The following is a 24,489-nucleotide window of genomic DNA, read 5'->3' as shown; positions in this document are numbered from 1 at the left end:
GTAACAGAGAGAAGAAATAGAGAATAATTTTTTTTTTGGTATTTTTTGTGTTTTTTGGTATATAGAAGGAAGGAAGATGAAACACAGTCAGGCTTTAAGAGAGGGGAGGGGGGGGACAACCAACCAACCAACCAACCAAACACACACTCCAAAGTTTAAAAATAAAGTTTATATTAAATCAAAGTAAGGGAAAAACACAGAGCAAACTAAGCTAAAAGTCAGAAAGAAGCAAACAAACACACACACACGCGCCAAGCTAAATCCTAATCTATCTCCAAAGTCCAAACACAGCAGCAGCACCTATAACTACCTCCTCTCTCCACGAACGACAACCCACAAAGACGCTGACAGCTGAAAGCTCTGAGTCTGACTCTGGCTTAGTCCCCCCCTCCAACGCTGGGATTGGAGGATGCTTCATGAGGTGATCAATTCTCATCAGGATTGGGAGTTGAATGTGCCTGTCATCGCTTCAAATAAACCCCGCCCCGCTGCAGCCGGGTTTACCCTACCGTTTGTATTGTAAATGTACCCGATTTTTTTTAAAAAACATAGCACACGAACCAAAGGACACAGAAAGTTGAGAGTAGTCTCAAAATGACCCCCATCCACGACTGTCTAAGCACAAGAATTTTCAGAACGATAGCTTAAAAATCAACCCAGTTATCCCCGATTCTTTTCCGCAATGCAATCCTATGGGCGAAAACCGCCGTTTGACCCGCGCTGTCCCTGTTTGTTGACCCGATTTTTTTTAAAAAATAGCACAAGACCTGCACGATGCAGAGAGGTGAGAGTAGTCTCAAAATGACCCCCATCCACGACTGTCTAAGCACAAGAATTTTCAGAACGATAGCTTCAAAAATAACCCAGTTATCTATGGGCGAAATGTTTCAAGATGGCGATCGGAGCGCTCCGCGGAAAGAGAAGCGCTTCAAAACAAACAAACAAACAAAAAACCCCAAACCGCCGGTTTACAGCGCTGTCCCTGTTTGTTGTTAGAAGCGCAGAAGCAGGAGCGAATTGGCCTGCTCCGCCTTGCCCAGAGGCGGAGTAGAAGCGGACCGCGGACCCCTAGAAGCAAGGCGAAGAGAAGCGACCATTTTCGGAGCGCTTCTCTTTCCGCGGAGCGCTCCGATCGCCATCTTGAAACATTTCGCCCATAGATAACTGGGTTATTTTTGAAGCTATCGTTCTGAAAATTCTTGTGCTTAGACAGTCGTGGATGGGGGTCATTTTGAGACTACTCTCACCTCTCTGCATCGTGCAGGTCTTGTGCTATTTTTTAAAAAAAATCGGGTCAACAAACAGGGACAGCGCGGGTCAAACGGCGGTTTTCGCCAATAGGATTGCATTGCGGAAAAGAATCAGGGATAACAGGGTTGTTTTTTAAGCTATCGTTCTGAAATTTCTTGTGCTTAGACAGTCATGGATGGGGGTCATTTTGAGACTACTCTCACCTCTCTGCGTCATGCGGGTTGCGCGCTAGAATTTTTTAAAAATCGGGTCAACAAACAGGGACAGCGCTGTAAACCGGCGGTTTGGGGTTTTTTGTTTGTTTGTTTGTTTTGAAGCGATGACAGGCACATTCAACTCCCAATCCTGAAGAGAATTGATCACCTCATGAAGCATCCTCCAATCCCAGCGTTGAAGGGGGGGACTAAGGCAGAGGCACCCTCAGAGCTTTCTGCTTTGTGTCTCTTTGTGGGTTGGCGTTCGTGGAGAGAGGAGTTAGTTAGGTGCTGCTGCACTCTCTTCTGCAACCTGTGCCCGGCGTTCTCTTTTTGAGGGTGGGAGCAGCAGTGCCATTAGAGGAGGAGGAGGAGGAGTATCCCCAACTCCTTCATTATCCTTTGAGCCAACGAGCCCGCTGATGGACCTGTCTCCAGACCTCCTAGACGAGGTTCTTCTCAGCACAGTGGAGGGGGAGGAGGAGGAGGAGGAGGCGGTGGGTGCTGAGGTGGAGCAGCAGCAGGCCGAGGCTCTCTCCCCAGTCTCATCCCACCCCTCTTCCACTGCCACCCCTGTTTCTGTGGCAACACCAGAGAGCTCAGGCGGGCAATTGGTGGTGTCACCACGGAAGCGAAAGACAAGCATAGTGTGGGACCACTTTGAGTTGGGAGCAGATCCCCGCTTTGCTGTCTGTCGCCACTGCAAACTCACCCTAAGCAGGGGTTCATCTACAGGGCATTATGGAACCAGCAGCATGAAGATGCATCTTCAGAGGCAGCACCAGGCAATCTTGCTGGGGAAAGAGGCGGGCAAGGCGACTGGTTCCAGGGGAAAGCCGAAGGCTGCTGCTGCTGCTGCTGGCACTGCCACTGCCACTCTAAGCTCTCCATCTCCCATCCCCACAAGGGTTAGGCAGGCAACCCTGCAGGACATGGGGTGGGGGAAGTATGGACCCACAAGATGGCGTTTTCCAACGCCCACCCAGATCACCACCTGCATCGGTGAGATGGTGGCGTTGGACGAGCAGCCATTCAGCCTCGTCGACAACATAGGCTTCAAGAGGCTGATGCCGCTTGTGGTGCCATACTATAAGCTGCCGTGTCGCACCACCCTGAGCAGGCGGGTGGTGCCTTTCCTGTACCGTTCATGCAGGGAGTTAGTGCTGGGTCATCTGTGCCAGGCGGAGGCACAGATGGTGCACTTCACCTCAGACATTTGGTCCAGTGAGGGGGGAGTGCACGCTTACCTGTCCCTGACAGCTCACTGGTGGGCAGCCGTGGGGCAGGAAGCATCATCCAACACTAGAGGGACTGGCAAGGAGGGCTACTGCTGGGCCCTCCTCCACACACAAGTGATGGACCAGTCCCACACGGCAGGGGAGATTACGGAGGCCATGAACCGCATGGTGGATGGGTGGCTAGCTTGGGCAGAAGGACACCCGCGGTTACATGGTCACGGACGGGGGACCCAACATGGTGAAGGCGGTGCACAACGGCGGATTCGAGGGCGTCCGCTGCATCGCGCACGTCTTGAACCTTGTGGTGAGGGATGGCCTTGGGATGGGCACCAAGGCCAACCTCGGTCCCCTGTCCGGGATCCGTAACCTCCTGGAGAGCTGCAGAAAGGTGGCAGGGCATTTCCACCACAGCGTCAAGGGCAGTCGCTTGCTGCGGGAGAAGCAGGAGGAGTTGAATCTCCCGCAGCACAGGCTAGTGCAAGACGTGGTGACACGCTGGAACTCCACCTACCTGATGCTGGAGCATATGGTGGAGCAACAGCGTGCCATCCACGACTTGTTCAGGGTCAGGGACATGGGCGTCTACCCAGCCCTGGGCAAGCAGCAGTGGGACGCCATGTCCCAGCTGGTGGCGGACCTCAAGCCGTTCCTTAAGGCCACCGAGACCCTGAGCACTAGCTCTGCCCTCCTCAGCCAGGTGATCCCTGTATGCAGGCATCTCCAGAAACAGATGGGCGAGTTTCTGGAGTACAAGGATCCCGTCACCGGCAGGCGCTTCGAGCCCGAGGTCCGCGAAGCAGTGACTAGGCTGAGGGACGGCCTGACGCGGAGGCTGGAGCCCATCCAAACAGACAGGGTCCACATGTTGGCAGCCATGTGCGACCCTCGTGTGAAAGATGGGCTTTGTGGGCCAAATAGCAGGCAGCACTGGGTGGAAATGCTGGTGGGCGAAGTGCGGGCGGCACGGGCCAAGAGGGTGGGGCAGAGTGAGGCAGAAAAGCAGGCCACCACTCCCCGCAGCCTCACCTGCATCCCTCCCAGCAGCAGCACAGGCCAGGGGTATTGGGCAGAGGCTCTGCACGCCGTGTTTGGGCAGAGACCTTCCCCAGCCACCGGCCAGGATGACGCTGCAACCGCCGTGAAGCGTTACCCTGCAGAGCCCATGGAGGAATGCACCATGGACCCCCTGGCCTACTGGTCATCCCGCCGCCAGATTTGGCCGGATCTGGCGCGGGTGGCCATGGAACGACTCAGCTGCCCACCCACCAGTGTTCCAAGTGAGAGGGTCTTCTCTATGGCGGGCGACATAGTAACCCCTCACCGCTCTCGCTTGGAGCCGGACTTGGTGGAGCAGCTGGTCTTTCTGAAGAGCAATTTGCCCCTGCTGGGATACCCCACCCTCAAGCCCTCGTGGGAGTGACAGGCAGGCTCCCCTCCCTTTAATTCCACCTCTCCTTCGGTTGGCAGGCAGACTACAGTTCAGGCAGGCAGGCAGGCTTTTTCTTCTTCTTCTTCTTCTTAATTATTATTATTACTATTATTATTATTATTACTATTATTATTATTATTATTATTATTATTATTATTTAGTGGCTGTGTTTCAGTTCACAACATCAACTCTGAATCATTCGATTCGTCTCTCTCAGTAAGGTCATGCCTTCTTCGCCTTACATACAGGCAGGCAGGCTGTAGTCCTTCCACAATTCAGTTCACTCCGTCAAATTCAGGCTATCTCTTCCTTACTACCACAGTAGACGACGTAGCAGGCACTGCCAGGCTGAATCTTCCCCAGAATACTTCCTGCCTGGTGGGCATCATGAGCCTCTACAAAAGCTGTAGGCAGAGTTTGTCACCGTCCGTGTGTGTGTGTGTGTGACTATGTGAGGGCAAAGCACCACACTCAATTTCATTTCATTTCTGTGGCGTCTGGTACAGCTTATTAAACTCATCTGGATAGTTTTCCACCCAGTTCCAAAAGACTCCATGATTGACTGCATGTGTTTGGGTGAGGTGCAAGCAGGGGGCAAGGCAATGCCTGGCACCACCAGCACTAGCCAGGCTGCCTCTCTCCAGCAGTCCACGGGTCGCCCTTTGGAGTGCCCTGGCAGTGGAAGACGTACTCCCGGACCCAGAAGTATGGTTTTGAGAAGCAAGCTGTCACCTCAGCTCATGAGGCTCTGTGCAAAAGCTGTCATTGTGTGTGTGGTTGTGAGTGTTTGTGCAGCTGCCTGTCTCGCTGCGAAAATGGAACAGGAGAGTCCTCGCCTTTGAGAAGCAACCTTTCACTGAAACTCATTCACTTCCCCAATTGAGGGAGGTTAAACTCCAGCAGTCCACGGGTCGCCCTTTGGAGAGCTCAGGGATCAAGTGGACTACTCGACTAGGCTTCTGATTTTGAGAAGCAAGCTGTCACTTAAACTCATGGAGTTCCCCTCTGAGAAAAAGCTGAGCTCCAGTAAGGCACCGGTCGTCCGTGGGACAGCCAATTAGTGCCTACGGACAGTTAAAGTGTTCAGAGAAGTGAGCTGTCACTTCACTTCTTCCTGAAGCTCTGTCATTGAAGAGCCACTATGGTGGATGCTCTGTTCTCTCTCCTCAGTCTCATCCCACCCCTCTTTGAGAAGCAAGCTGTCACTTAAACTCATGGAGTTCCCCTCTGAGAAAAAGCTGAGCTCCAGTAAGGCACCAGTCGTCCGTGGGACAGCCAATTTGTGCGTACGGACAGTTAAAGTGTTCTGAGAAGTGAGCTGTCACTTCACTTCTTCCTGAAGCTCTGTCATTGAAGAGCCACTATGGTGGATGCTCTGTTCTCTCTCCTCAGTCTCATCCCACCCCTCTTTGAGAAGCAAGCTGTCACTTAAACTCATGGAGTTCCCCTCAGACAAAAAGCTAAGCTCCAGTAAGGCACCGGTCGTCGGTGGGACAGCTCTCGTAGGAGAAGCTGCAGTGCATAAACACCAGTGCCATGGCTTTGAGAAGCCGAGACCCGTCCCAGCCACCGGGAACAGGAGGAAAACTCCATCAGTCCACGGGTTGCCCTTTGGAAGGTTCTGGCTGAGGCTTGGTTTTTCCATGTCATCCAACACTTCCACTTTGCATCCAGCAGCAACGTTAATGTGCTCCAAGCCTGCACACAAATCTTCCACACTCAAAGTAACTGCTTCAGTAACTACTAGCTCCTTTTTGCCCAGCTGCCTGCCTGCCTGCCTGCCCATGCCCGCCTGCCTGGGAGCTGTCCTTGTGAGGTAGCTGGATCTGCTGGGACTCACTCCCCCAGAGATCTATGGCATACCTGTGCAAGGTACCAGCTCCTTTGTGCCCACCGGCCCATGCTTGCCCGCCTGCCTGCCTGCCTGCCCATGCCCACCTGCCTACCTGCCTGCCTGCCCATTCCCGCCTGCCTGGGAGCTGTCCTTGTGAGGTAGCTGGATCTGCTGGGACTCACTTCCCCAGAGATCTATGGCATACCTGTGCAAGGTACCAGCTCCTTTGTGCCCACCAGCCCATGCCTACCTGACCATGCCCGCTTGCCCGTCACTCCCCAATTGAGGGAGGTTAACTCCAGCAGTCCACGAGTCGCCCTTTGGAGAGCTCAGGGATCAGATGCACTATTCGTGATCCAGTCAGGTGATTTTGAGAAGCAAGCTGTCACTTCAACTCATGGACTTCCCCTATGTGCGCGAGCCAAGCTCCAGCAGTCGACCGATCTCCTGTAGCACAGCCACTTAGTGCGTACAGACAGTTTAAGTTTTCTGAGAAGTGAGCTCTCACTTCAACTCATGACAGCCATTGACTTCACCACAGCCACTTCTCGTGGATGCTTTGGTCCTCCAGGATGTGGGTGAGGAGGATTAGTTGCAGCAGCTGGTCGAGCTTCTCTCCCCAGTCTCATATGGAGCAAAGTTATCTGAGAAGTGAGCTCTCACTTCAACTCATGACAGCCATTGACTTCACCACAGCCACTTCTCGGTGGATGCTTTGGTCCTCCAGGATGTGGGTGAGGAGGATTAGTTGCAGCAGCTGGTCGAACTTCTCTCCCCAGTCTCAGATGGAGCAATTAAAGTTATCTGAGAAGTGAGCTCTCACTTCAACTTCAAGTTCAGACACTTGAGCACAGCCCCTACGGTGGAGGCGCAGCTGGCCGTGGCTCTCTCCCCGGTCTCGTCCCACCCCTCTTCCGCTGTAACCCTCTCTTTGAGAAGCAAGCTGTCACTCACTTCAAGTCATGGACTTCTGAGAAGTGAGCTCTCACTTCAACTCATGACAGCCATTGATTTCACCACAGCCACTTTGTGTTGGATGCTGTGGTCCTCCAGGATGTGGGTGAGGATTAGTAGCAGAAGCTGGTCCAGCTTTTCTCCCCGGTCTCGTCCCACCCCTCTTCCACTGTAACCCTCTCTTTGAGAAGCAAGCTGTCACTTCAACTCATGGACTTCCCCTCAGAGAAAAAGCTAAGCTCCAGCAGTCGACCGATCGCCCGTAGCACAGCCACTTAGTGCATATGGACAGTTTAAGTTTTCTGAGAAGTGAGGTCTCACTTCAATTCATGAGAGTCATTGACTTCACCACAGCCACTCCTGTGGATGCTGTGGTCTTCCAGGATGAGGGTGAGGACTAGTCGCAGCAGCTGGTCCAGCTTCTCTCCCCGGTCTCTTCCCACCCCTCTTCCGCTGTAACCCTCTCTTTGAGAAGCAAGCTGTCACTTCAACTCATGGACTTCCCCTCTGAGAAAAAGCTAAGCTCCAGTAATGCACCGATCACCCGTAGCACAGCCACTTCATGCGTACGGACAGTTTAAGTTTCCTGAGAAGTGAGCTCTCACTTCAACTCGTCTTGTAGTGCGCCGAGTTGAGCACAGCCACTACAGTGGATGCGCCTGCCCGCCTGCCTGTGAGCCATCCTTGTGAGGTAGCTGGATCTGCTGGGACTGACTCCCCCGCAGATCTATGGCTTACTTGTGCAAGGTCCGCCAACCCATGCCTGCCTGCCTGCCTGCCTGTCTGCCCGCCTCCCCCGGGGTGCTGCTGTGGTGGGGCATCTGCCAGGACTGACTCCTCGCCTGCTCTGCCTGCCTCTCTGCCCACCTGGTGCCTGGGAGATGGGCTTTGCGGTTCGTGCCCAGCACCCTCCGGCACGCTTGCTCCCAGTTGTCCTCCTCTGTGCCCCTCAATGCGTAATTGCTGGCTTAGAAAGAAACAACCAGCCATCTTTGCCTCACTTGCTCCTTGCGCCCGCTTACGGGTTGGTTTGCTATGCGTTAGTGCTCAAGCCATCCTTGCGGCACTACAATGCATGCTGCCTGCCTTCCTGCCTGCCTGCCTGCCTGGCTGCCTGCCTTCCCTTCCTTCTCTCCTTCCCGCCTTGCAGGGATGGTGTATGTGTCTTGCTTTGACTCAGGAGGGAAGTCCTTCCTGCGCTCACTTAGACTTTATCAAGTTCAATAATCCATTTTTCAAATGTGCAAGAAGATTTAGTGGCATGTTGGGATTTCCTTGGAACTGGCCCCATTGAGCTGTCTGCATTGCAACTTTAAATTCCTGACATACTGGAGTGCCTGATTTTCAAAACTTCCCCTAACATCAGGGCATGATGGGATTGCCTTGAAACTAGGCGTCCATGTGGACACATGGGTAAGCTGTCATGGGACCAAAGGATAGGTTTCTGACGTGCAAATTGACGTAGTTGTAGAATGGGACTTGATTTGGGGTGAGTTAAGCCGCGCCAAAAATCAGGGGATGATGGGACTGCCTTGAGTCTGGGCGTCCCTGTGGACACATGGATAAGCTATCATGGTGGTGAGTTTGAGGTTTCTAACATGCAAATTGACGGAGCTATCCCAAGGGGTGTGAATGGGGTGCCCGATTTTCATAAATTCCCCAAAAATCAGGGGAAGATGGGATTGCCTTGAAACTTGGAGTCCATTTGGACACGTGGATAAGCTATCATTGTGCTGAGTTTGAGGTTTCTAACGTGCAAATTGATGGAGCTATCGAAAGGGGTGTGAATTAGGGTTATGGGTGGTGCGTTAGAGGTTAGAGCCGCGCCAAAAATCAGGGGATGATGAGACTGCCTTGAGTCTGGGCATGCGTGTGTGTCCCTGGATAACCTCTCATGGTGGTGAGTTTGAGATTTTAAGCGTGCAAAAGGGGTGTGAATGGGGTGCCCGATTTTCAAAAATTCCCCAAAAATCAGTGGATGATGGGATTGCCTTGAAACTTGGCATGCATGTGTATACCCCCATGAGGTGTCATGGTGCCAAACATGAGGTTTCTAACTTGAACAGAAAAAAAGTTGTTTACTTTTTTAGCTTTCAATGCAACCCTATGGGGGGGGAAACGGAGCTCCGATCCGGATCCGGAGCTCCGAGCGAAGCAGAGCGGACATGGGCGGAGCGGGGGCGGGGCAAAGCGGTCCGATCCAAAAATTGCGGATCTGGAAGTGAAGTGGAGCGGGGGGTCTGTGCACACCCCTACTTTTAACCATTTCTTTGTCCACTGTTCTAATTGAATACAATTAAACCACGATATATTTTTCTCTTTTAATCTCTCCTTTATTTCTTACCTAGTTTTCATCTTTTCTATCCAGTCTCTTAACTTCAGTACCTTTCCTTCTTTTAAACATTTTCCCAAACCTTTTTTAAAAAAAACTCTGGAAAGTTCCTCATTATTATCACTGGTGTTATTGGGGACTAATAATTTAGTAATTATTAGTCCCCAATAATTTAGTTCAGGACTAAATCCTTTTTATATATTTGCCAGATTTCCCAGTGATTTTTTAAAAGGGGGTTCTCTATTTCTTCCCCCCATTCTTTGGCAAAATCTCTAAAAAATATGTTTTCTAATTTCCATTCTATATCATCTCCCTTTCTGTCTTCTAACCAGCTTAAATCTCCTATTCCTATCATACTTTCTACCACATGTCTCAACCTATTAGCTACACAGTATAACTTTAAGTGTGGGAGCCCTAGCCCTCCTTTTTTCTGCATTACATACCAACTTTTTTTATTAAGTCTCGCCTTTCTGTCTCCATTACAAAAATCATTTACTATAATTTGAAAACTTTTTATTTCTTTTTCTGTTATCTTTATTGGCATCATTCTAAATATGAAATTTATTTTTGGTAAGATCCTCAATTTTATAAGTGCTATTCTTCCAAACCATGATAAATTTATCTTTTTATATTTCTCTAATTTGCTCCTGACTTCCTGTTTCAAACTGTTTAAATTTTCCTTTTCCATATCCTCTAAATTCCTAGTAATCCTAATTCAAAAATATCTAATTTTTTTTTAACTTTCATTTTTTCTCTTTTCTCTCCCACTCTCTTCTTTTTTACTATAATTAAACAGCATCACCTCTGACTTCATCCAATTTATTTTTAATCCTGTCACCTCCCCAAATTCACTCAGATGATGTTTTATTCTATTCATTTCCTTCATTGGATTCTTAATTGTTAATACCGTATCATCTGCAAACATATTTATTATAATTTCCTCCTCCCTTCCTATCCCTTCAATGGCTTCATCTTCTCTAATCACATTCGCCAATAGTTCTATAACCAATACAAATAAAACCGGTGAAAGTGGGCAACCTTGTCATGTCCCTCGGGCTAGTTGTATTTTTTCTGTCACACCGTCATCTACCACTATTGAATCTAAATGTCATGAATACAATTGATCTATTAACCCTTTAAATCTTTCCCCAAATCCCATCATTTCTATTACTATCTTTAATGAATGTAAGCCTAAGCGGCAGGGTTTTGCTATCTTACTGTTTTACTCTGTACAGCACCATGTACACTGATGGTGCTATATAAATAAATAAATAAATAAATAAATAAATAAATAAATAAATAATAATAATAATACTGGCCAGCCCACACAGTCAAAGGCTTTAAATATATCTAAAGCTATTATTCTGGCCCTCAGCTTTCCCTTTTTTATCTCCTGCATTAAGTTTAAAAACCTTCCCACCAAGTTATGCATTTGTCTTCCTGCTACGAAACCACACTGATCTTTTCCAATATAGTTACATATAAATGTGTTCATTCGTTTTGGCATTATAGCTGTTAAGATTTTTGCATCTTGATTAATTAAAGAAATAGATCTATATGAATCTGGAACTGTCAAATCCTTATCTGGTTTTGGAATTAATATAATTATTGACTGCTCCCAAGATGGTGGAATCTTATCTTCGATTATTCCATTATATAGTTTCATTAATTTCGACACTAATATCTTTTTGAATATTTTATAATACTCCGATCCCAATCCATCTGTAATGGGGGGGATTTCCCCCTTTTAATTTATCTATGACCTCTTTTATTTCTCTTCCTGTGATAAACCGTTCCATTAAATCTCTATCCTCCCCCTTCAATATTGTCTTTATATGCTTTTGTATATAGCTGCTAATTCTTGTCATTGGTGTGTCTCCTTCCTTATATAAATCCTGGTAGAATTCTAGAAAAATCTTTATTTTTTCTCTCATCGCATTACATGACTTCCCCATTTTGTCCTTAACTATCTCTATTAAATTCTTTGCCTTCCTCCCCTGTGTAGCCTTGGCCAGAGTCTTAGAATTCCTTTCTCAAAAAACTCCCTTTTTAAATAAACCAGATTCCTCTGAACTTCCTTTAGGTTTCTGTTTTCTAATTCCTTCTTTTTCACTTGTAATTTTATTAATGTCTGTTTATCTCTACATTGCAAATACTCCCCTTCCAACTTTATAATTTCTTCCTCCAATTTTTTCTGTTTCTCCTCTTGTTGTCTCCTTAATTTACAAGTTTCTCTAATACAGATCCCCCTAGCTACCACCTTCATTGTATCCCACAGCACTGGTGGGAGACATTCCCCATTATTGTTAATTTCCCATAGCTCCTGTAACTCTTTCCCCATCTTCTCCACTATCTTTTCATATTTTAATATTCTAGTATTTAACTTCCATCTATTAGCTTCTCTGTAGTCTCTCCTCACTTTAAAATCCATGTTTACTAATGCGTGGTCTGTTACCTTGTTTACCCCTGCCTCTGTATTACACACTTTTAGTGCTAACCCTTTTGAGACAAAAATATAGTCTATCCTTGAAAAGCTGTGATGAACTGATGAGTAAAAGGTATATTTTTCCTCGCCCCCCTTATTGTCAAGTCCTTTTCCTTTATCAATTTATTTAAACTTGTGATATTATTCCTTCTTTCTCGAGCGGTGGGGTTTGACTTGTCAGAAATGTTATCCATCACCATACTGAACTATCCAGCCACTATTACATGTCCTTTTTTATTTCTTCCATTTCCCTAAATACTTCCTTATAGAAATGACTTTGCTTCTCATTATTGGCATAAATATTAACTAAAGTATGATACTCTCCCGCCATTTACCCCTGTACCATAACATATCTCCCTTTTCCATCTCTTTTACTCTTTAATACATTAAATCTACATTAAATTCCCACAGCTTGGCCATTCCCTGCTCCACCAACATTATTCTATGTTGTCTCCCTTTATAAGAAAATCTCAGAAACACCAGGTATCCCCAAGAATATGCAAGCCCCTCCCTCTTAAGCTTTGCTATTATTGGTCTGACACTTCTCCTCCATTCGATGGTTTGTGAGCACAAATCATTGTAGATTTGGACTGGTGTTTCTTGATACAACAACGTTGTCATCTGTCTGATTCCCTTAATAAACTCCTTTTTAAATAGTTTGCAAATCTAACCAAAATATCACGAGGCATCGCTCTGGTTCTTCCTCCAGCCACCTGGTGTACTCTTTCCAGATCAAGCGCAGCCCAATCTAGGTCGGCAGCCTGCTCCTGAAACCATCGCATAATAATAGTTATCAAATTCTCGCCCTGCAATTCAGGAAAACTTCTTAAGCACAAATTTGGCCTTCTAGATTGGCCTTCCAAACAGATCAGTCACAATTCATGATATTCAAAACTCATATTTTGTTGGTTCAACTGTTATTGATTCACATCCACTTGATTCTATAATTGCTGCACTTGTGTCTTTGTTTGCTCCAGTTCCTTCTTCATCTCCAGCAATGATTTATTCACTCTAGTCAACACTTCCTTCACCATCAAATCATTTGCTGCTTTATTTTTTTCCTCCATCTTTTGGATTAAAACTTCATTATTTCTTTCCATCATTTCTGCAAACTTGGCCAGCATGTGCCAGCAACCTTGTCTGAATGATTATTAATGCTTTTCTGTGCCATTTTGCCTGCCATATTCTCCCCTTCTTCCTTAGCTTGTAAATCTGTTTCAGGAGCATCTAACACAGCTTCTTCTTTAACTAATCTAGCCACTGATTTATCAGAAGGGTGATTTTTAGTTCTGGTCCAAACTGGTTTTTTTTTTTTAGTCTTGTTCTTTTTTGGCACTTAAATTTCGATGCTTTAGATTACTGCTAACCACTCTCTCAGTCACCCCCTCCTTCCCCTCTCCACCAACTTCTTTCCAGAGTGGGTTAATTTATATCCTCTCTCCACGCTTGCCTTCAGTTTATATTTATCAAATAAGAATATAACACTCTCAATTAAATCTGTCAGCGTCCCATTCAGAGCAAAGTTATTTCTTCTTCTAGTTCCCTCCATTCGATTCCCCCCTTCTCAGCCACAGCCAAATTGAAACTAATTTATATCTTCTTTCTCGGCTTCAATGAGAAGAATTTTTTAAAAGTTTCCAATTCACAGAGGATTCTTAAAACTGCTAATAATTTTACTCACTTTGCCATGCTTATCATATGGAGATAAGTGCGTTTCTAGGCTTCGGCACCCGGAGCTTAGAAGAACTTTACTGCATTTTTCAGCTGCTAGGCTCCACCCCCTGCTTTGTTTATCCCTGATCAACAGTTGGTTGGTCAGTGTGTGAAAAGCTGGCCTAGATGGACCCTTGGTCTGATCCAGCATGGTACTTCTTATGTTCTTAAAAATCTCATTTAGCTTTAATTCTGATTGTGCCCCCTAAATCTGATGTTTGTGTGTGTGGATAGCTCAGTACGACAGAGCACATGCTTTGCATGAAGTTCCCAGGTTGAATACCTGGCTTCTTCAGGTTGAGTGAGGAAAGAATCCTGCCTGAAATCCATGGAGAGGTGCTTCCAGTCAGTGGCCTTGCTAGACAAGGCCTATATCCCAGGATTGTCCCGGGATTATCCCTGTGCATCCAAATGACACACAGGGGATCCTGGGAGCAGGCCAGGATGACCCCTTCATTTGTCTGAGATAATCCTTAGGTTTAGCTAAGGCCAGTGTCAAGAATACTGGGCTAGATGGACCTACGGCCTGCAGAATAAGGCAACCTCCTACGTCCCTAGAACCTTTCTTAATGAAATGGAACTGACCTATATGTATATGAGATTACGAATGATCATTAAGAGGCCAGAACCAGTATGGCCTATCATACTGCACAAAATACGAAAACACTGCCTCAATAAAACTGTTTATAAAGAGTGATAAACTAAGAATTCACAATTGTAACAACTCTTACAGGTTTAACAGCATTGAAATGTAGTGCAGTAGATTTCATAAAAATGGAACTCAACTTTAGTTCAAACATACATTTGGGAACCTAGTTCTAATTATATTTACAATATATTTCTATAGTGATAGCACTGGTGTTTCAACCTACCTTAGGTCAGGAGAGGTCCAGCCTTAGGAAACATAGCACTCTGGGCAAGGGGTGCCTTTGGTGCCCCTCCCTCCACCCTCATGGTCACCTTTGCAGGCTACCCAGAAGGCTGATTGAGCCTGTTGCAAGTGCGATGTTGGTGCCTCCTCAGCTCTGCTTGGGGCCACCCTGAGCTCGGCTCCCTGGGGGATCCCCCAGGTTCAAGCTGTGCAGCTCAGTTCAGCAAAGTAGTGGTTAGTGTGTCTGAATGAGAAACCAAGCTTCAGAATTGTTTCTTAACTGTGTGTTTTAATAATGATTTTTAATACCTTGGCATGTAAACCACTTAGTGATTTTGTTATATGAAGCAGTATATTAGAATTGTTAATGAATAAAATATCCCCACACAACCATGAAACTTACTCGGACGACCTTGGGTCAGTCTGTTTTTATCAACCTAACTTTCCTCACAAGTTATGTAATGGGGGTGGTAAGGAGAAATGTATGTTTTTTGGTGTCTTTAGAGGAAAAAGTGGGATAAAAGTGTTTCAGCTGTTGGGGTGCTTAGAAATGTAATAAAGAAATAAATAAACAAATAAATAATACACTAATTTTAGTATGTGATTCACTAAGAGAATTAAATGGAATGATTTAATGTAGAATAAATATTTGTCAATGACTTTTGAAGCTTTATGAAATAAAAAGTGATATGCAATCTAAAGCTTCCATTTTCATTTTTTTCTCAGATAAAGTCTACAAGGAGATAGAAGATGTTTTTGGTTCATCACGTTCAATCTGCTACGAAGATAGAAAGGAACTTCCCTACACTAATGCTGTGATTCACGAGATGCAGCGTTCAAAATATGTCTTATTATTTGGGGGATCAAGACGATGTTCAAAGGATGTGAAAGTGAACGGTTATCTCATTCCGAAGGTACAGAATACAGTGAATGCTCATAGTCACAATCCTGTATCTCAGGATTGTGGAGCTTCAGAAACATTGGACTCCTTTCTTATGGGTTCAAAAATACAAATCTGAAAGTTTTCAAAGATATAGCTGTAAATATCCAGCCTTTATTATGGAAAGGAAGTCTGAGATCTAAGGCCGAACTCCCACCCCCACTTCCTACCCCCCCCCCCCCATCTTCCCTTGCACTGATTGCAACTAGGAAAGGGGTATTCTGGTTATTTCAAGGAGGAGGTGAAATGATTTGAAGAACAGCAGTGGCTACACCCGGCGGCTTAAGTCCATCCTTTCCCTTTTAAATCCTGCTTCTGCAAGAAATCGCAGCGACGCAGGCCAGCCTCCCCATCTCTTAACCCCACACCCCACCCCAAATAAAAGTGAAACCAAAAAGCACATGCTGGCATCATCCCAGGGGAATGTTGAGGTGGGAAAATATTTGGAAATTTTGAGATGTTTCCCTTAATGCTTGTGAATCACCCAGAGAGCTTCGAGTATGGGGTGGTATAGAAATGTAATGAATGAAATGAGTGAATGCTCTGAGTCAATTCCCTTATTGGGCGTTGCGGGGGAGATGTTGACTCCCTATTGGCTACATAGGAAGCTTTTAAAAAGGAAGAGGTTCGAATGATTGAAGAAAACACTCCCCTGAAATGTTTTTATTCCTTTTGCCCAAGTACTATGTAGAATAGCACCATATTTTTACAGAATATGTCTGTTGCTGGGCATTCTGCTACTTTTAGGAGATGTCAGACCAATGCAGAACGGCTGACTCAGCTAGTTTTGTGAGTTGAGCCATGCAGATTCCCTGAATTCTGGGTGCTCATTATGTGCATTATTATTATTATTATTATTATTATTATTATTATTATTATTATTGATCTTTTAGATTTTTATTATTTTTATTTATTTATTTATTATTTGCATTTTTATACCACCCAATAGCCAAAGTTTACTGGGTGGTTCACAAAAACTAAAACCATTCAAAGTATAAAACAAACAGTATAAAAACATGATATAAAATACACATTAAAACATACCATACATGATTAAAACATCTTTAAAACATCTTAAAAATATCCTTAAAACATTCTAAAATTTCACTGGATAGTCCTGCCAGAATAGATCAGTCTTTATTGATTTTTTAAATTCTAAAAGACTGTCAAGTTGATGAATCTCCTCCGGCAGGCCATTCTACAGTCTGGGAGCAGCAGATGAGAACTCAGAGCAACAGTTTATTTATTTATTTAGAATATTTATATCCCACCCTATATCAATAAGAACTCAGGGCGGCGTACAGATAAAGGCATACAGTATAAAAACAATAAATATACACAGCTAAAACAAATTAAACCATAAACCAAGTTAAAACAATATATAATTTAAAATCAGTAAAACAAAACACTTGTTAATCAAGTTTTTGCTAGCTGAAGTAGATTCTTCCCAGAGGACCTGAGTGTGCTAGGTGGATTGTACAGGAGAAGGCGACCCCACAGGTTGCCTGGACCCAAACCATGTAAGGCTTTAAAGGTTTAACTGGTGTAATGTGGTCACCCCTAGGTGTACCAGTGACCAGCGTGGCTGCCACATTTTGGACTAATTGAAGTTTCTGGACTAGGCACAAAGGTAGCCCCCCTACAAATGGGGGTCACAAATTGTGCTAGTTGGCAGGATTTGTGCAAACTATGTCCAAAATGTGCATAATTGGCACAAAATGCAGCTGAAATGTGTGCAGTTGTGCAAATGTGTTGCTGCCGTGCCTGGCAAAGCCTGGGCGTGGGGAGACTAATTGCGGGTGAGGGTGGTATGACAAGCCGTGGAGGCCAGCCATTGGCTTCCTCCATTGTCAGGTGGCGCAAGCACTGGGAGGGGACTTGAGGGCTATATAAGCCAGGTGGCCCCTCCCAATTGCCTCTTTGCTGTGCGGCTCCCTCCCTCCCTTCCCTGTAAACAGTGTGGATTCACTGGTCATCTTCTCAGAGGCCAAGTAGGAATTTTTTGCTCATAATCTAACTTGGTTATGAGTTTTTTCCCCACCTACTTCACACTGTAAGACCGGCAGGGTGTATAAATAGGTTGATTTGGCTTCTGTTTCGTCACATTTGTTTGGTAGGCAGAAAGGAGCGGGCATTGGGTGTGAGGTGTAAGTTGGTGAGCTTTCACAGGCACCCTTGTAGTAATCGGTAACCCAGAGGGCCAACCACTAGGAGCCCAGCAGCAGCAGCTGGCGGGATAAGGGTTACCGTTGAGGCCAACCCTCCTCAAACCACTCAGAGCCCTGCGGGAAAGCCCATCTGGAGGCGAATGAACAAGCGCCACTAGATGGACAGTGATCGCCTCATCCGATGGTTGAGCTCCTCTATCCAACTGGATTCCTCCAACATCATCAGCACTTCCGATACCCAGTCTGGCATGAGTCCTCAAGTGATTAGTACTGGGACAGTGGGGGACAATCCTGAAAAGTACTGTTCTGCCTTCATTCTGTGTCTAACATTCTTTTCTCGCAGGGGGCATTTATTTTTCCAGATCTGCGCACTGTTCTTTCCGATCCAAAGGTGTGGAAGACTCCTGAAGTGTTCAACCCAAACCATTTTTTGGACAAGGATGGAAATTTTGTAGATAGAGAAGAATTTTTACCATTTGGTGCAGGTAAATGCAGAAATCCAGACCTGCATAATGATGATGATGATAATAATAATAATAATAATAATAATAATTATTATTATTATTATTATTATTATTATTATTATTATTATTATTATAATTCTTACCTGCCTCTCCATTTTGATCGAGGCAGGGAACAACAATATATGTTAAAATACAAGTTTTTGTGTAATTGTGATTCACAGATTTCTGGGTTAGATGCAAGAGATGCCAACTGGCTTCCTTTCAGGCAACGCTGAAACAATCCCAGTTCTTTTCATAAGATATAATTCAGTTTAGCCCAAAACCACAGTCTGAACTTGTTCCTCAAACATTTCAGCACTGAAAGATACTGAGGTTTTTTCATTTTCAAAGTACAAAGCTATATCTGCTCCATTTAGGCTGTGGTAATCTACAAAGTGCACGTCCCTTACTTCTGAAGTGCATACCCTACCCTGTACCTGTTCGCATTCTCTTCCCCTCCTTATTGTTTTACTATGATTTTATTAGATTGTAAGCCTATGCGGTAGGGTCTTGCTATTTACTGTTTTACTCTGTACAGCACCATGTACATTGATGGTGCTATATAAATAATAATAATAATAATAATAATAATAATAATAATTTTTAGTGTTGGACTTTGGGCAATGATTGTTTAGTAATAGATTCTAAACATTACCATTTAACATGTAGAATTGTTCAGCATTCTGTATTAGTGGAATAGCTGAAAGCTATCAGGTTTCTTCTTTTTCCATGAGAGAATAGAAACAACCTCCCTGGTACTTTCACCTCTGAATGCCAGAAGCTCATAAAACTTTTCTACATGAGGCATTTTTTCTGCATTTGTCATGCCCTACTCACGGTTGGTTTCAGGTTCTCTAGATGATGATTTGCCTTCCAGTTTAATTTCTGTATCTAACCAGAACATTAAGTGATGTTTTATTTATTGCAGGGGAAATGCAGCATTGAAATGGGAAAGGGGATGGGTTTAAATAGTTAAAAGAGGGACATTGGGAATGTTTATTATTTTGTTTGATGCTACTATATAAAAGACAAATGTGCCCAGCTGCTATTTTGGTTAGTCATGGTATTTAATTGAGAAAGCGAAAGGAAGTGCCATTTCTTCTTAAGTATTTCTGCTATTGAGCAATGCCTGAGTGCCAGCTAGAGGTTATGTAACATAAAAGCACAAAAGAAAACACTACTCAGAGTGTGCTCAGATTTCAATTCTACAGTGAAACCCAAAGTGGCTGTAGCAAATTAACAGTGGATTAACAGCCGCATGTAGAAAAGTCTTACACTCTTTCTCAGTTCCATTCCCTCTGTTCCCCATTGTTTAATTTAAGATGCTCTATGCATTTCTCTGTCCTAGAATCATAGAATCATAGAAAAGCAGAGTTGGAAGGGGCCTACAAGGCCATCGAGTCCAACCCCCTGCTCAATGCAGGAAACCACCCTAAAGCATCCCTGACAGATGGTTGTCCAGCTGCCTCTTAAATGCCTCTAGTGTGGGAGAGCCCACAACCTCCCTAGGTAGCTGATTCCACCGTCACATCCTAAAGTATGTCTGGTAATTTTGCTTGCTTTGAAACTGTATTCAAGCAGGGTCAGCTACTGGTGGAGCCTGGGTCAAAGCCACGCCTGTCTGGGGGATGACAACCAATAGAGTAAAAGGGAGTTATAGAGGGGGCAGGTGTAGGAGCGGCAGTTCCTCATGGGTTACTTTGGGGTGTGAGGTGGGGAAGAGGCTACCAACACATTCCTTTCTCAGATGCACATCTCATTCCAGGCTGGGATAAATGCTCTGGAGAAGAAATTCGTCAACTTAACCATCTTTCTGAGTTTAGGAAAGCCATAAAGACTGATCTCTTCTGGCAGGCCTACCCAAATGATGTCCAATCGTTATTTTAATATTGTACCAGTTTTATATGTTTTCAAGCAGTCTTTTGCATTTCATGGTACAGAATCTCTGTATTTAACATTGTTCCCCACCTCGATCCAGAGGGAGAGGTGGGTAATAAATAAATGAATAAATAAATACTTCACCATCATCATCATTAAAAGATTGTAACTCATTGGTTGTCCTTGCTTTACTTTCTCCACAGGGGCTCGGGTGTGTTTGGCAGAGCAGCTGGCAAGAATTGAGATCTTCATCGTCTTGACCAGCCTTCTGAGGGCATTCAGGTTCCAGCAGCCAGAAGGAGTGGAAAAACTCAATCCAGATCCTGTAATAGGGTTCACATGCCAACCCCATCCTTTTAAAATCTGTGCTGTTCCCCGTTGTTGCTCATTGTAATCTTATGCCAGAATTGTTGAGCCCGCGGGCATTCCCGCCAGAGGTGATAATATGTGCCTCTGGTGGAACACCCCCTCCAGCAGTCAGACTTCCCATCTGAGGTGATATGAGCCATTTGCACTGGGGTTCGATGCAGCATGTTCAAAGATGTTTCCTTAATGGCTGCTGAGACTGATTTGTATTTACTAATTATCACAAATTTCTCGCTCCTTACTTTTCTGTTAAGAACCCCCAACCTCAACTTTGCCTGTTCATGGATACTTGCTAAATTCTTTCTGTGTATGATTGGAGTGAGCTGGCTGGGCTAATCAATGCATCCCCCATCTCTCCTGGCCATAGTAGGGGCTTGGTCAAGGCAAACAGAATTGTCAGCACTCACTTGCCGGCTGACCCAGAATTTGGCTTCAACTATGATTGCAGCTACCTGGGGACCAGCAGAAAGGGCTTTCATGGAGCAGAGAGCCACTGAACGATCCTAAGTTGCAGGAGGCAGAAGAAGAGCTAAAGAACGAGAGAGCAAGGGGAGGAGGATGTGTAGATTGTGAGGAGAGGGAGAGGTTGAGGAGATGTACTCACAAATATTCCAGCCAATGTGTCTTGACAAGACTATACTTAACTCTTAATCCATGCTTCAGAGAATCCAAAAGAAACTGAATTCATAGAAACTTTACCCAGTTGTCATGTCCATTCAGGTCATTCAGGAATTCTGGCCTGGCTCAAAGAATGGGCCCATCATAAACATTACACAAGGGATGAAACTGGTGAGCCAATAAAATATACTTCTTTCAACTTACTTGTTTATCTATTATTTCTGCACCTCCCAGTAGAATAGAGTGGGTTAGACCTGAGACAATACTGATAATTATGAAACTATTATTATTATTATTATTATTATTATTATTATTATTATTATTATTATTATTATTATTATTTATATAGCACCATCAATGTACAAACTAGGCATTTCTTATTCTGTGCCTTTCAAAGATGGGGGAGGGGACCCTTTTCATCAAATACATTCTTGGGTACCATTTATTTTCTCCATTTCTACTGCAGCCTACATGCACACCTAAATTTTCTCTTCTCTTTAAAATCTTTGCCTTTGCACATGGATCAAGTATTCCTACTCTCTGCTTTCCATTCTTTAACCAGTTACTGATCCATAAGAGGACCTCTCCTTTTATTCTATGACTGCTAAGTTTCTTCAGGAGTCTTTGGTGAGGGACTTTATCAAAAGCCTTTTGGAAGTTCACTCCTGTCTACATGTTTGTTGACACTCTCAAAGAATTCTAGTAGATTAATGAGACAGGACTTGCCTTTGCGGAAGCTGTGTGGATTCTTCCTCAGCAGGACCTGCCCTTCTATATGCTTACTAATTACGTCTTTAATAATGTTTTCAACCAATTTACCTGGAAGAGGTGTCAAGCTATCCAGCCTGTAATTTCCCCTATCCCCCCTGGATCCCTTTTTGAAAATTGGTGTTACATTGGCCATCTTCCAGTCCTCTGGTACAGAGGCTGAGCTTAGGGACATGTTGCATATTTTTGTGAGGAGGTCCAGAATTGCTTGAGTTCTTTGAGAACTCTAGGATGGATACCACTCTTGTCTTGAGTCAAACTATTGGCCTAGAGCTGTCACCTCTGACTGCCAGCAGACTCTTTCTCAGATCATTACCTGTGGTCCCTGTCCTTTAATTGGAGATGCTGCCTACAGTTCTTGAATCTTTCAGCATGCTAAAGTTTTATAACTCTCTCATTCTGTCACCCTTCCAAAGCAATGTGCCATTTCAAACCTTCACTAAGGGCCTTGCTAGACCTGCCGGCTTACACCGGCAGGGAGGCGGGGCCAAGGCGCGCTAACGTTAGCATGCCTCCCCAAGGCTTCCACACGCCGGACGCGCAGGGACGTTGGGTCCCTGCGGCGTCCGCCATTTTTTTTTGTTTTTGTTTTTGTTTAAAGGGGCCGGGTGCGGCCCGAAGACTCCGGAGACGGTAGGAGGATTTTTTTAAAGGGGGGGGGAAGGATGGCAAGGTGGGTGGCAAGGGGGCAGGGCGGGTGCGATCGCGCCACACGCCGCCCGAGCAAGCAGGTGAGCGGCGCTTGCCCGGGCAATGCCTGGCATGGGGCGGCATTGCCCGGGCAAGCGCCGCTCGCCTGCTTGCTCGGCCAGCGCGTGGCATGATCGCACCTGCCCTGCCCCCTTGCCACCCACCCTGCCATCCTTCCCCCTCCCCTCTCCCCCCCCCGGGCCGATGGAGGCGCTGTGCCATACGAGCGCTGTGCCAGGCAGGTTCGCGGCTTTTAACGGCTGCTCGCGAGTAAGCAAGTAGCCGTGAAAAGCCGCGGTAGTCGCTAGACGTTCCCCAGCTCTGGCCTGAGGCCGGAGCTGGGGAAAAGGCGCGCCATAAGCAAATTCGCTTATGGCGCGTTGGAGGAGGCCTCACTTATGGATCATCCGGACGCACAGCAGGGAAACCGGATCTGAAGGCGCGCTAAGGCCTCGTCTAGCAAGGCCCTAATTGTGGATAGCACTACAGACCAGCAACAGAAGTGAATGCAGAAGTCTTCCTGTAGAAGTTAGGAGTGGAAGCCCAGAACAATCAGACACCCCCAGGCTTTTCTCCCTCTCTTTCTTTGTGAATCTGTGACATAGCCCACTATTGCTAGGCTGGCCAGTTGCCAATAGCAGCCAAGGTTGTGTTTAATGATCCACTATTGAGCTATTGACTTTGCCGAGCCTGGGGCAGTGGAGTAGAAAGCAGCCCTGATCGTTTCCATGTCTAAGGACTTCCACTAGTTTTGCCTGCTTTGAAACTGTTTACAGTCAGAGTCATCTGCTGCTGCATCCTTGAGCAAAAGCCACTCCTCCTGAGGGGTGCCATCCAACAGGGTAAAAGTGAGGTATGGAGATGGCAGTTGCAGCAGTTTTGTGGGAGGGAGGCAGGGCATACCAACGCTTGTTCCTTTATATATGCTCTGGAGAACAGGTTATTAACTCACTTGCTGCCTTTCCCTTATTTCCTATTCAGGGGCTTGGGTTTGTTTGGGGAGCAGTTGGTGAGCGTCAAGCTCTTAATCTTCTTGCCAGCCTGCTGAGGGCCTTCAGGTTCCAGCTGCCAGAAGGAGTGAAGGAACTCAATCAAATACCAATAGATGGATTGACAACACATCCCCATCTTTATAAAATCTGTGTTGTCCCCCACTGTAGCTCATTGTAAAAAATATACAAATAATTATGGTGTCTTTTTTAGTGCTGTAATTATTTCCCTCACTACTTACCACTTAATCTGATGCTCTGCTTTGAATTGCTGTGTCCATTCTACTTCTCCACTCGATGGCCCAATGTACACAGAGGCATCTTCTGACACTGATGCAACATAATAATAATAATAATAATAATAATAATAATAATAATAATAATATATTTCTTACCCGCCTCTCCAATTGGATCGAGGCAGGGAACAACAACAAGCATGAAACACATAAAGTAATGATAAAAAACACGGTATACATGGATTAAAAACATCCTAAAAGCATCCTAAAACATACTAAAATATCCTAAAATTCCACTGGATAGGCCTGCCAGAAGAGATCAGACTTGACAGCCTTCTTGAATGCTAAAAGACTGTCAAGCTGATGAGTCTCCTCCAGCAAGCTATTCCACAGTTTGGAAGCAGTAGAAGAGAAGGTCCTCTTTCTGTGGTCCACGTAGCCAATTAATCAAGTGAAGACTTGATATAAATCTTGCTGTTGTGAAAGAAATGTAACCCTAAACAACATTAAATTGGCTATGTAGGTAGAGTCTCAGAACATCAACAAGTTTCCTTCCTTCCTTCTTCTTTTTGATGTTAATTGAGCTTATTTGTAGGTGCAAGGATGCAAAGGAGTGGAGTTGTAGTTTCTTAAACATCTTCCCAAAAGCAATATGCTGACTTTCTCAGGAATAAGCCTCACTGAAGACAATGTGATTTACATCTGAGCAGACCTGTAAATCAACACATGTCAGTTAAGGGAATGAAATTTAAAAAAGGACAAAGGAGAGAATTGGGAAGGCTTGAAAAGAAGTTCCATTTTTATTTTTTGAAAGGCAGGGGGAGGGGAAACATTTCCGGAATAGGTGAGCTGCCTTCGGTCCGGCTTCTTCCCTCCCTGCACCCCTTTTTCACATTCCGTAAACTTAGGGGGAGAGGTGATCATGGGAAGAAGCAGAGGTGTTGTTGTTTTTCAAGAGTCATTGCAAAAGCAACATGCTGCATTACTCATTGCACTAACTGTTCAGTACATTGGGTGGAGAAAAAGAGCAGG

At 45.2% G+C, this 24,489-nt stretch overlaps 1 protein-coding gene across 1 annotated transcript in view; it reads left to right on the top strand.

Annotated features, from left to right (window-relative positions):
• Positions 1-20,184, top strand: part of LOC134402096 (cytochrome P450 2J5-like) — a 53,738-nt gene extending 33,554 nt beyond the window's left edge. Inside the window, exons 7-9 of the mRNA XM_063131426.1 lie at positions 15,028-15,215; positions 17,753-17,894; positions 19,994-20,184. Of these exons, the coding sequence (XP_062987496.1) occupies positions 15,028-15,215; positions 17,753-17,894; positions 19,994-20,184 (521 nt within the window). The remainder of the gene's footprint in view (positions 1-15,027; positions 15,216-17,752; positions 17,895-19,993) is intronic.
• The last annotated feature ends 4,305 nt before the right edge of the window (positions 20,185-24,489 follow it).

This window comes from Elgaria multicarinata, chromosome 8, assembly GCF_023053635.1.
Source record: "Elgaria multicarinata webbii isolate HBS135686 ecotype San Diego chromosome 8, rElgMul1.1.pri, whole genome shotgun sequence".
Taxonomy (NCBI): domain Eukaryota; kingdom Metazoa; phylum Chordata; class Lepidosauria; order Squamata; family Anguidae; genus Elgaria; species Elgaria multicarinata.
Note: the sequence above shows the minus strand (reverse complement) of the source record. Positions and strands in the feature narration are given on the sequence as shown.